At 37.3% G+C, this 13,893-nt stretch overlaps 1 protein-coding gene across 1 annotated transcript in view; it reads left to right on the top strand.

Annotated features, from left to right (window-relative positions):
• ANXA10 (annexin A10) overlaps positions 1-13,478 on the top strand; it is a 41,808-nt gene extending 28,330 nt beyond the window's left edge. Inside the window, exons 11-12 of the mRNA XM_063310552.1 lie at positions 10,859-10,981; positions 12,518-13,478. Of these exons, the coding sequence (XP_063166622.1) occupies positions 10,859-10,981; positions 12,518-12,586 (192 nt within the window). The 3' untranslated portion in view covers positions 12,587-13,478. The remainder of the gene's footprint in view (positions 1-10,858; positions 10,982-12,517) is intronic.
• Positions 13,479-13,893: the final 415 nt, after the last annotated feature.

Raw genomic sequence — 13,893 nt, 5'->3', positions numbered from 1 at the left:
GGAGAATTTCTGAAATTTCCTGGGTGAGAAAATGTGATTTAGCACATTTTGTGAACCGAAATTTCCAATTATAGTTACAAAAAAATTTATATAATCTATTTATCTTATGGCCACAAGTCATACTCCAAAAGTAGATACACTCAAGTATTGCACAGTTCATTGGTTATTGTTGAATTTCTGGATTTGATAGTTGGGAAAAAAATTGTTCATTATTTCTATATTTAATTTTATTTTTTAAGCTTTTTACTAGTTGTATTATTGCATAGGCATTGTACAAAAATAAAAGATAAAAAATAGAGATGCAAGAAGATACAGTACCATAAAAAAATCCTTATAAAAATAAGCATTCAACAGTACACTCTCTCCCTTCCTTTCATTTTTCTTTTCCCCAGCCACTAACTACTACATAGATATTTATACTTTTCTTTAAACTCCAGCAGTTATTGCTTTTATATATTTGAGTCATTTTTTCAGTTTTTTTTTAATCAACTTCTTTTCTGCAAAAGTCAGATTATAAATGTCTTAGCGGGCCTTGCTTGAATTTAATTAGACTTCTAATGTGGGTCTTACTTGAATTTAATTAGACTTCTAATGTGAATATATATAGCCAATTTCTTCATTGCTGCATATTCTCCAATTTTGGTTTGCCAATCTTGGACAATCAGCAGAGTTTCTCTTTTCCACTGTTATGCCTGATTAATTCTTGCCGCCATCAGCATATATCTCCAAAAATGGTGATACTTTTCATTTATACTCTCTGGAACGATTCCTAATAAAAATATTGTGATTTTAGTTCAAAATTTATTTTCAATATTCCCTGAATGTTTTGTTGTATTTCTTTCCAGTTCTTTTGAATTTTTTTTGCATGACCACTACATATGATTGAACGTTTCTTCTTTCTTATGGCATTTCTAGCATTTATTGTTATATGATTTATCCATCATGGTTATATGCTTTGTCCATCCTGGCAATCGTTTACAGAGTTATATACCATCCATAAAGATAGTCCTTGACTTACAACCATTTGTTCAGTGACCAAAGTTATGATGGTACTGAACAAGTGGTACTTACAACCAGTCCTCAGAGTTCTGGCCATCACAATGTCCCTACGGTCACATGATCATGATCTGGGCACTCAGAACCTGGCTCGCAATTACAACATCACAGAGAGCCCCTGTCATGTGATCATGATTTTCAATGTTCCCTGCCAGCTTCCCACAAAAAAAGTCAATGGGAAAGCTAGCAGGAAGTTGGAAGTTTTGGTCATGTGAGGTCCTTGCTTAATGATCTGGCTGCTCCTCACTTAACAATGGCAAACAGGACTGCTAGAATTGCCATCACTAAGTGGCACAGTCATGTGACATCGTGCTTTACAACTGCATTGCTTAGCAACAGCAATTCTGGTCCCAATTACCATTGTAAGCCAAGGACTACCTGTAAAACATTTATACCAATTTTCCCTTAAAATACAGTGTAGAGTAATGATTTCTTTCTATAACTCTTCCAACTGTGTAATCTACTTTGTAATTAAGTAATCCACTGTGATTACTTGTTTAAAATTTTACATCCATTTTATCATGCAATTTTTTATTTGCTCTTTGTATCATGTTTCAGTAACAATTTATACATACAACATAAGTGATCTTGTATAAGTGTCTTGTTGTGTCTTCAATCTGTTTCCTGAATCCAAATGCATCATATTGGCATATATGATTAAATCTTTCTTACTGTAGTTGTTTTTAGAGCAAAAAGCATTTGATAGTGAGGCTAATGGTGAGATAACCAGACATATCCTTGATTTTAAAAGATTCCAGATTTTAAAGAAACTTTGTCTTATATTATGTCCCTTCAGATTATTTACTTCTTTTGTTTCTTTGTACCATAGCTACCTGTGAAGCCCATTAGCTAGGCCTGATCCTTCTATAATTGATGTTCTACTATTTGGAAATTTTATCCATTCTGTTATCCATGATAGACAACTTGCTCTGTAATACAGTCTAAGATCAGAAAGGCTGATTGGCCTTTCTTTTGAGTCTTGCAAGATTATTCTTGTTTTTTTTTTCCCCATTCTATATAAATCAATTGATTGTTCTTTGCCAGTCCTACAAATTTTTATCTGAAATTGGAATTGGTGCCATTTGGAATAAGAAGTTTACCTTGGGTAACATATTAATTTTTATGGCTGCAATGAGTCCTAGCCAAGAAAGTTTTAAACTTTTCTACCTTACGAGGTCTTGCTTTATTTCTTTCAATAATTTATTATAATTGTTTTGAAATATATCTTTATTGCATCCTGCCAAATAGAGTCCTAAATATTTCACTGAACCTTTTGTTCTTTGGGAATTAAATGCCATGTTATTCTCTTAGGTTTTTTTTTCATTAATTTTATATACAGAAAGGCAGCTGAAATCTTTGATTACTTTAATCAACTATTGTATGAAGCTTTGTGGTTGGATATTTGCTATTATCCAAGGTAGTCATTGGGCTATGACCACTCGTTCAGTGACCGTTCAAAGTTACAACGGTGCTGAATGAGGGGGACTTATGACCAATCCTCAAAGTTGCAGCCGTCGCAGCATCCCCACATCATGTGATTGTGATTCGGGTGCTTGACAACCAGCTCACACTTATGATGGTTGCAGTGTCCCACAGTCATGTAATCACCATTTGCGAACTTCCCTGCCAGCTTCTCAAGAGCAAAGTCAATGGGGAAGCCAGCAGAAGTTTGCAAGTCACTCTGGTAAGTCACTCCCTCTCCTGCCATTTATTCACCCTAGGAGCCCCTGAGTAGTAGGGCAAGTGTGGGCCTATAGCATGCCCCACCCACCCGCACTCACACTATAGCACCCACCCGCACACCGGCTGCACTCACACCACATTGCAGGACCTACCCACCTGCCTGCACTTGTGTCACACCACAGCACCCAACCACCCACCTCTACTTGTACCAGGCCATAGCACCCACCCACTCCACCTGGCCACACTCATGCTGCACTGCAGCACCCACCCCTCAGCCACATTCACACCACACCGTAGCAGCCCCCGATCCCCCTGCACTCAACCATAACACCCACTTGCCCACCAGCCTGCTTGCAAGCCACATAAGGAAAGGCATGTCATGACCAGGATTTGCAACTTCCTGTCAACTTCCCCATTGACTTTGTTTGTTTGAAGCTAGCAGGAAGTCGCAAGCCACAATCATGTGAGGTCCTCACTTAATGGCCTGCAATCCTCACTTAACAATGGCAACAAGGACTGTCGGAGTTGCTGTCACTGAGCAATATGGTCAATTCCAGTCCTAATTACTGTTGTTAAGCAAGGACTACCTCTATCATCTGCATAGCATTTCATCTTGTATTCCTTCCCTTAAACTTTGATCCTGATTTTCTGTTTATCTTTTTGGATCTTGTCTGCAAGGACTTCCAATTGTTTACAAACAATAAAAGAGAAAGTGGATAGTCTTGCCTTGCATGTTTACATATTGAGAAGTTCAGAAAGTGTTTCATTCACTGTGATCTTTGCTATTTGGCCCTGATACATGCTCTCCACCAAGGTTTTGAATTCTTCTCCAGGATTCATTTTGTCTAAAACCTCCAGTAAAAAACTCCATTCCAAGTTGTTGAAGGCTTTTTTCACATCTAAAAATATCACTGCTGACTTCTTTTTCTTATTATGAATAATAAGAAATTATTTATAATAAATCAGCTGTTACCCATCATCTTGCTTTTTGGAGTGTAACCTGTTCGGTCTGTATGTATAATTTCAGAAATACATTTCTTTACAGGCTCAGCTAATATAGTAGTGAATATCTTATAATCCATATTCAACAAAGAAAATTATCTATATGATTGATGTTTCTTTGGGTCTTCTTTGTGATATTTGCTTCATCTCATGTCTTTGATTTTTGTTGTTTAAACTGTTTGAATTTCATTCATTGTCTTCAGTAATGGTTCCACAGTTCCTCCTCTTGTTGTTGTTGTTTATTCGTTTAGTCGCTTCCGACTCTTCGTGACTTCATGGACCAGCCCACGCCAGAGCTTCCTGTCGGTCGTCAACACCCCCAGCTCCCCCAGGGACGAGTCCGTCACCTCTAGAATATCATTCATCCATCTTGCCCTTGGTCGGCCCCTCTTCCTTTTGCCTTCCACTCTCCCTAGCATCAGCATCTTCTCCAGGGTGTCCTGTCTTCTCATGATGTGGCCAAAGTATTTCAGTTTTGCCTTTAATATCATTCCCTCAAGTGAGCAGTCTGGCTTTATTTCCTGGAGGATGGACTGGTTGGATCTTCTTGCAGTCCAAGGCACTCTCAGAATTTTCCTCCAACACCACAGTTCAAAAGCATCGATCTTCCTTCGCTCAGCCTTCCTTATGGTCCAGCTCTCGCAGCCATATGTTACTACAGGGAACACCATTGCTTTAACTATGCGGGCCTTTGTTGTCAGTGTGATGTCTCTGCTCTTAACTATTTTATCGAGATTTGTCATTGCTCTTCTTCCAAGGATTAAGCGTCTTCTGATTTCCTGACTGCAGTCAGCATCTGCAGTAATCTTTGCACCTAGGAATACAAAGTCTTTCACTGCTTCTACATTTTCTCCCTCTATTTGCCAGTTATCAATCAAGCTGGTTGCCATAATCTTGGTTTTTTTGAGGTTTAGCTGCAAACCAGCTTTTGCACTTTCTTCTTTCACCTTCATCATAAGGCTCCTCAGTTCCTCTTCACTTTCAGCCATCAAGGTGGTATCATCTGCATATCTGAGATGGTTAATGTTTCTTCCAGAGATTTTAACTCCAGCCTTGGATTCCTCAAGCCCAGCTTGTCGCATGATGTGTTCTGCATACAAGTTGAATAGGTAGGGTGAGAGTATACAGCCCTGCCGTACTCCTTTCCCAATCTTAAACCAGTCTGTTGTTCCGTGGTCTGTTCTTACTGTTGCTACTTGGTCGTTATACAGATTCTTCAGGAGGCATACAAGATGACTTGGTATCCCCATACCACTAAGAACTTGCCACAATTTGTTATGGTCCACACAGTCAAAGGCTTTAGAATAGTCAATAAAACAGAAATAGATGTTTTTCTGAAACTCCCTGGCTTTTTCCATTATCCAGCAGATATTGGCAATTTGGTCTCTAGTTCCTCTGCCTTTTCTAAACCCAGCTTGTACCTCTGGCAATTCTCGCTCCATGAACTGCTGAAGTCTACCTTGCAGGATCTTGAGCATTACCTTACTGGCATGTGAAATGAGTGCCACTGTTCGATAGTTTGAACATTCTTTAGTGTTTCCCTTTTTTGGTATGGGGATATAAGTTGATTTTTTCCAGTCTGATGGCCATTCTTGTGTTTTCCAAATTTGCTGGCATATAGCATGCATTACCTTGACAGCATCATCTCGCAAGATTTTGAACAGTTCAGCTGGGATGCCGTCGTCTCCTGTTGCCTTGTTATTAGCAATGCTTCTTAAGGCCCACTCAACCTCACTCTTCAGGATGTCTGGCTCTAGCTCACCGACCACACCGTCAAAGTTATCCCCGATATTGTTATCCTTCCTATACAGGTTTTCTGTATATTCTTGCCACCTTTTCTTGGTCTCTTCTTCTTCTGTTAGGTCCTTGCCATCTTTGTTTTTGATCATACCCATTTTTGCCTGGAATTTACCTCCAATGTTTCTAATTTTCTGGAAGAGGTCTCTTGTCCTTCCTATTCTATTGTCTTCTTCCACTTCCGCGCATTGCTTGTTTAAAAATAATTCCTTATCTCTTCTGGCTAACCTCTGGAATTTTGCATTTAATTGGGCATATCTGCCCCTATCACTGTTGCCTTTTGCTTTCCTTCTTTCTTGGGCTACTTCTAGTGTCTCAGCAGACAGCCATTTTGCCTTCTTGGTTTTCTCTTTCTTTGGGATGTATTTTGTTGCCGCCTCCTGAACAATGCTGCCAACTTCTGTCCAGAGTTCTTCCGGGACCCTATCTACTAAGTCCAGTCCCTTAAATCTATTCTTCACCTCCACTGCATATTCCTTAGGAATATTAGTGAGCTCATATCTAGCTGATCTGTGGGTCTTCCCTAATCTCTTTAGTCTGATCCTAAATTGTGCAAGAAGAAGTTCGTGATCTGAACTACAGTCAGCTCCAGGCCTTGTTTTTACCGACTGTACAGATGTCCGCCACCTTTGGCTGCAAAGGATGTAATCAATCTGATTTCGGTGTTGTCCATCTGGTGAAGTCCATGTATAAAGCCGTCTCTTAGGTTGTTGGAAGAGAGTGTTTGTTATGCAGAGTGAATTGTCTTGGCAAAATTCTATCAGCCTGTGTCCTGCTTCGTTTTGTTCTCCCAGGCCATACTTACCTGTAATTCGAGGTGTCATTTGACTGCCCACCTTAGCATTCCAGTCTCCTGTGATGAAAATAACATCTCTTTTAGGCGTGTTGTCCAGTAGGTGCTGCAGATCCTCATAGAACTGCTCTACTTCAGCTTCTTCAGCATTTGTGGTTGGGGCGTATATTTGGATCACTGTGATGTTAGATGGCTTGCCCTGAATTCGAATTGAGATCATTCTGTCGTTTTTTGGGTTGTATCCAAGCACTGCTTTAGCCACTTTACTATTAATTATGAAGGCTACTCCATTTCTTCTGTGGTCCTCTTGTCCGCAGTAGTAGATCTGGTGGTCATTTGATGTGAAGTGGCCCATTCCAGTCCATTTCAGTTCACTGATGCCCAGAATGTCTATCTTTAATCTTGACATCTCACCAATAACCACATCCAATTTGCCCTGGCTCATAGATCTTACATTCCAGGTTCCGATGGTGTGTTGATCCTTAGAACATCGGATTCGCCGTTCACCACCAGCACCGTCGGCCGCTAGCCGTCCTTTCGGCTTTGAGCTAGCTGCGTCATCACGTCTGGGGCTAGTTGAGCTCATCCTCTGTTCCTCCCCAGTAGCATTTTGACCATCTTCCGACCTGGGGGTCTCATCTTCCGATGGTATACCGACATATCTCTGGTTGTACTGATCCATTTAGTTTTCACGGCAAGAATACTGAGGTGGGTTGCCATTACCTTCCCCAGGGATCGCATTTAGTCTGACCTCTCTGTCATGACCTTCCCGTCTTGGGTGGCCCTTCACGGTTTAGCTCATGGCATCATTGAGGTGCTCAAGCTCCAGCACCACGACAAGGTAACGATCCTTTGCTGAAGGTTCCTCCTCTAACTTTTTGTAATATTGGGCTGCCAGTTGCCCCTCTTCTTCATCTTCAATATCCTTTCCAATGCCAGAAAGTTATTTGTCTGTTCAGTCCTGAGCAGTTAGTCTTTCATATAAAGAGAAAGCCTCTCTGGTTGTCCTAATGGTTATTCTTTGTGTTTCCAGAAAGACTTCACATGCAAATGAAATTCTCCAGCTATATCTAATTTGTTTGGTTGTTAGTACTCCTGTAAGAACAGTGTTCACAATGATCATAATCCCCATTTTAAATCATTTCTCTTATCCTCCATCTCGGTTTTCATGTCCATCTTATGACCATCTGTTGTGATTGTTGAAAGTTCTTACTCAGTCCTGTGATTTGTACTATTTTCTTGAACATTTGATTAAGCATATCTGAGTCTGTTCCTTCTTCCTCCCCTACCTTCTTTTTCCTCTCTTTCAGCATAGCTTGTTTCTATCCCCTTTTTTCTTTTTAAGTAGCAAAAATATTTTCCATGCACAGTGTTTATAGCAGCATATGTAGTCCTTAAATTGGAATATGTCCATTTAAAGTATATCACTTAGTGCCCTCTAGTGGGTTTTCTTCTTATATTTTGCAAGAGGAAGGTAGGAAAGAACTGAAATGTGACTCTACAGACCTGTTATTTAAATCCAAAGTACTCAAGGTCATCTTACACCATTCTCTCACTCCACTGTGATAATTCTCTATGAGTCACAAGTATTCACAGAAGCTGTTAGTTAAAACCTGTAACTTGCTCTTGTTAACAAATGATGTTGATAATCCAAATCCAAATCTTAATCCAGGTCTAACTACTGTATGAACTCAATGGAATCAAGTATTTTCAATTCCAGAGCTCATCTTAACTAATGTTTTTCTAAGATTTGAGAGGAGTCTCAACACAAAGTTGTTTCTTGTTGCAGTCAGATCCTCTCTCCTTCTCTTCTCCCCCTGTGCCTCAGAATGGGAGCTGTTAGGAAAAGTGGTCAAAATACAGTAATTTTAAGTTCCAGTAGAGAGAATCCAATGGTGGGTTTTTGGAGATTCTTTAAATTTTCCAACCTGAAGAAAAAACAGAATGTAGGAAGGTTAGCAGTGTAAAGCACTGGGCAGTTGGTTTTGAAAAAGTACATCTTTATGCATGATAGATGGTAAAAATGTGGCCTGGAGGGTGGGATCCAAGAATCCCCTGTCCATGCTTTCACGTTTTAAAAATCTAAGAGTTAATAAAGGTATCACAAACTTCAGAGCAGGACAGGAGAGAAGCTCCTGTCAGCAAGCCGCCATTGCCCCCATGCTCCAATTTATTTATTCTACTTGTATATTGCCAAATCATGACAGTTTACATTAAAGATCTTACATCTTATTAGGTTCCTTACAATAATTTTTTCCCAGTTCCCTAAGAATGAGCTCTGCCCTGTTATTTCAGATGGCAAGTTAGAACACAATAAATCTACTTACGAGTGCTTCCTCAAATAAGTGACATTATATTGTCCCCTTTTCTCCAAAATACAATTGGCAGGCAGTCATACTTCAAATGTGAATGAGCATGCACATTCATTTTTAGTAAGACCAAAAGGAATATACAGGTAAGACAATTAAAGCCACCTTTTCTCACTACCTATGTTGGAACAATGCTGAAAGAAAAAATGCTTTAAGCAGAAGAAAAAGTAATCTGTAGAAAAGAAATGAGTTCTCTACCCTCAGCCAGGCATTAATTTCATAATAAACAAACAAACATAATCTCCCTTTCCCAACCAGGAAAAATATTTGGCTTTCAAGTATTTTTCACAAAATATCTTGATGAATTAAAATGTACTCTTCAGATTTATTTTCATAGCCACTTTGTAAAATAGTTTGTCCTAAGAGATAAAATAAAACTACCCAGTATATCTTTATGGCTAAAAGCTGTATGTCTCTCTGATTTTTAGATTCTCAACACCAGAAATTTAAAAGCATTGACAAAATGAAAATCTTATCTATTTTTCTCATTCAAAACTTTTCACCTGCATGTGTAAAATCTAGATCTAGATAATTTTTCCAAATTTGGAACTTTGGAAAATCCCAAAACTATTGGGAATATAGCTTTTTAAATTCCCTATAAGCATTACCAGTTACAATTTCAAGGATATCTGGCACAATAATGTAATTGCATATAAGATATCAAGGCAGATTATCAGGTACAAAATTATTGTTATAATTTATAAATTCCATCATAAAAATAAAATCCTGCAAGTTTTCTAAGAATTCTTTCTTCCTAAGAACCTATAGTAAGCAATGCTGCTGCTTGGTCATCTCAGCAAAAAGCCCAAAAATCTGAAGAATACTGTGTCCAGTAGATGTCACTACTGTTTCATGAACTATGTACTCAAACTCACATTTATGTAACTTATACTGTACATATCCCCCCCAAATTTAAGACAGTCCCACTCCCACTCCCAGGAATATTAGGTTGGAAAAAAAATGCTTGCTTCCCTTACTATATTCTCTCTTAAACGACACTCCCACTTTTTAAAGTGAATTGCGGGGGGGGGGGGGGGGACTTGTAGATAAATACTGAGATACTGGTTATACTAGTTAAGTGTGTAACCCCTGAAGTTGAGTCACTTTTCTCATCACTGAAAATCTGCTTCCAGATTGATGTCTCTTATTCTACCAATAAAATGTACTTTGAAGTTACTTCATATTTTCTCCTTGAACTGTTTTATTTTGGTATGAAAAAAGATCAAAGTAATGGGGGGGGACATGGAAGGGTTCAAATAAAAGGCAATGTTGCCTCACTGTGATATTCTGCAAATGAGGCAGGGTGATTGTAAAATAAAAGCGTAATCTAAAAGCATCCTTAGTGTCACCTATATTTTTATTTGTTAGTTTCAATCACTTTGTAATTGAAGCAGCATACAAGTTGATAAACAACTAAAGTTAAAAAACAGAATTAACTACTTATCATAGCTAAGATAATATTGAACATTCTTATTGGGGGGGGAATCTGAACTGAGGAAACGATAAGTGGGACAAACGCAGTTTCAAATAAAACCCTTTTTTAAATATCACGTTCAAATCAAATCAAATCAAGTATTTTAGAAGGTGGCAATGGAAACCATTTCTGTACTATTGCCAAGAAAACAGCATTGACATATCCTGGTAGTCATTAAAGTCAAGCTCAACTTTAGGGTATTATGTTGGAAATAATTCTTTTCTCAAATATAGTATTTAATTACATCCTCATACAATATAGCAAACCTAAGTAGTATCACTGGAAATATTGCTTTTAACAATACTTACAAGTACTATTCATGTACAGGCTATAAATACTTTTTTTCTGACAAAACATGTGAGGTTCCTTAAACTACACCATATTAAAAAATTTAACAAAATATATGAGTTTTCTATGAGATTTCGTCTGATCCCCCCCCCCATCCCTTTGGTTAAAACTGGAATAAGTTATTGTCCAAGAATAACAGGTATATTTTAACATATGTCTAAATGTGTCTTTTTAAATTGTTCCACTTTTGTTTGGCTTCCTAATGTATACAGTGCATAATTTAGTAAATCTTGTAACTTTTCATCTTTATTATTTAGGAAGTAAATACTGTCTAGAAAAATGAAATCTACCATTATTTGGTTGTAGAAACTGTTAAATGTTTCTATCCCCTTCCAGGAGTTAGATTTCCATAACAAAACGGTTATAAGGATTTTGATTTCCAGAAGTGAAATAGATTTGATGAATATAAGGCAACAATATAAAGAGAGATATGGAAAAACATTATTCCATGATATTAAGGTAAGTCCACAAGATACAACTTAGTAGCAAAAGGTTGTGCATCTTGACGTGGTATAATTAAGCCATTAAGAGGGAGGAAACAGTGATTCTAAGCATTCATGGAGAGAAGATAATAATTGGTTTGCAATAGGCAATGATCTTGTATATTAACTCAGGTTCAATCATGATACAGAAAACAAATATTATTTATTATTATATTTTTATCTCACCTTTTTTATATATAACTCAAGGCAGCAAACATACATAATACTTCTGCCTCCTATAGAAATAAACACTGCAGCTGCAAACAGATTTACAGTGGACCTACCCATACTTTTACTGAAAGTTAAATTTAGTTTTGCCCCAATCTTGTGGAAGTAGAAACTTGATGCAGGAAATTCAAAATACTACATTTGGATCAAGAAAAAACACAACAGCAACCATGTTATTCAGAGATTAAATACCTTCACTAATACATGCATAAAATATTACTCCAACTTTAATATTACAAGAAAAGAGATTGCTTTGATTAACATCTCAATCCAGGTAAAAAGCAAATAAAATATCTGTCTGTGTAAATCAGGAATTACTAATCCAAAGTTTATACATACATTAATACTACACACACGCACATGAACACACTATATAAACTGTATCAATAATATATTTTTTTTAAAAAACGATGTGTCAGGCCTAGCTATGGACATGCCTAGAATCCTATAAATACTGTAAATTTTCATAGAACAGGTTGTGGAACTACTGTATCCTGTTTTTGTTGTCAAACTACAGTTCCTAGCATTCTTCATCATTGGCCATGCTGGGAATTATACCTCTCCAACATCTTAGGGGACACAGTGGCATCCATAAGGGAGGCAGAATGACAAAAATGGCAGAGTTGATATAAGAGTGCCCCCCTTTGTGTGTTGTGACATCATCAACATATAAAGGGATGGAGCTTGCAGCATGATGAAACTGAAACATCATAAAACTGGATTTTCCTGAGTAGATTATTAATACATGCATTCCATTCTCAATGACTTCAGACTTCGTTTTACTTTGCCAATGTTCACAATGTTAATGTCATTTTCACATACATTTTCACATACATTGTGTCCAACTCATTCTCAGTTTTCTCAGTTTGTCCCTGAAAAGTAGGGTATAAATATATTAATAATTATATAATTAATAAATATATTAATTGAATAGTAAGAAATAACGTAACAGCAAGGTCCAAACTGGATCGTGCCTGTTTAATTGAAGCAACTGCCCTTCTTTATCCTTTTTGTGTTATTTTGCCTGGCAATGCAAGCAAGATGAGGAAGAACAGCTGCAGCAACTGATGAATTACCACAGCATTGGCTTCTTCTTTTAGCAGAGAAACCTGTGCCCAGACAATCTTCAAATCCCATTCAACTTACTTGCCCTGCTCTTTAAACCTACATTACTAAGCCCAAAACTACTGTCAGATGTTTTATTTTCAAAAAGCCAATTGGATCTTGCACAAAGTTACAATTTTACTAAATACAAATATTTAATGAATTCTTATTTAACTTGCAGCATTTTTCCTCTGGACATTATGAGAGAGCTTTACTTGCCATCTGTGCTGGTGATACTGAAGATTATTAGAACAAAGAAAATCATTTTGGAAATGGAGATGATGCTATATGATGCATTTATTTTGGTAACAGAGATCTCATATAATTTCCAGTACGATCATCCAATGCCTTACCTTTTCTAAGATACATAATTTAAACACAGATTTCCAATCAACAGCATATTTAGCTCCTTTTTATCATTTCAGATTTCATTTGCTTCATATCTACTAGTGTCATCTCACCCAAAGCACACCTCTAAAATTATATATTTGAAAATAAGCACTTTGATGTTACAGGAGTTCTCTGAGTGTAAGCATTTCAGAAAGCAGAAATCTAACCTGTACAATTATTAGGTTTCATAATTATATCAGAAAGTAGATTTATTTACAGGAAATATATTATTGGCATAGGCAAAGCTTAGCCTCTATGCATATGTGCCTGGAAAGAAAGGCAGAAGGAAGTAATCTCAGATTAGTAATCTAGTAGACAAAGATCAGACAGAGTGACAAAGTGGAAACACAGAGTAAATCCTTAACTCTCTGTCTATACCCTACTGCCCCTTGTGGTCAGTAGGTCATGAGGCAGGGAAGGGCCAGTGCCATTGGCTTTGGGTCTCCAATATTTTGAAATCACTGACATAATCCTCCAAGTAGATATGTTTCCTATTGTTAGGTTGATTTATACATTCCTAGTTTTTCTTCTTTAGCACAGTTTTGATGATGATGATATGATGATGATGATGATTTCATCAATTCTACTTCAGCAAGCTATGTACAAGTATGATTAATATCTATTTTTAGGAAGCATTCTAAATGAATGGCTAAATGTATTCCTATTATATTGCATGGATTTATATGGAACATAAGCATATGTTAAACTAAGCATTAATATTTACTGGATCAATTAAACTTTCATTTATATTATTGGTATATGTCAGAATACCCATAATCTTTCATCAATATTGTCAAGGGTGTTTGCGGGTTGCCTACCACATCTACTATTATTGTTTAATGCTTTCAAGGTCTGTTTTCTTATCCATATGTTAGGGATTTGAGTAGTATTATTTTATGCCTGCCATATGACAAACATTTTGCCAAGTGGAGTATATATTTGTGTCAGACATGTGTTAACTTATCAGGTATAAACGCCCTGGCATATATACATGGAAATCATAATAGTATCTGTTAAATATTTTATAGTATGTTGTTGTTTATTCGTTCAGTCGCTTCTGACTCTTCGTGACGTAATGGACCAGCCCATGCCAGAGCTTCCTGTCGGTCGTCAACACCCCCAGCTCCCCCAGGGACAAGTATACTCTTTGCAAAATAATAGTGAATT

The sequence above is a fragment of the Candoia aspera genome, chromosome 8, assembly GCF_035149785.1.
Source record: "Candoia aspera isolate rCanAsp1 chromosome 8, rCanAsp1.hap2, whole genome shotgun sequence".
Classification (NCBI taxonomy): Eukaryota; Metazoa; Chordata; class Lepidosauria; order Squamata; family Boidae; genus Candoia; species Candoia aspera.
The sequence above is the reverse complement of the archived record's forward strand: the minus strand, read 5'-3'. Positions and strand labels throughout refer to the sequence as shown.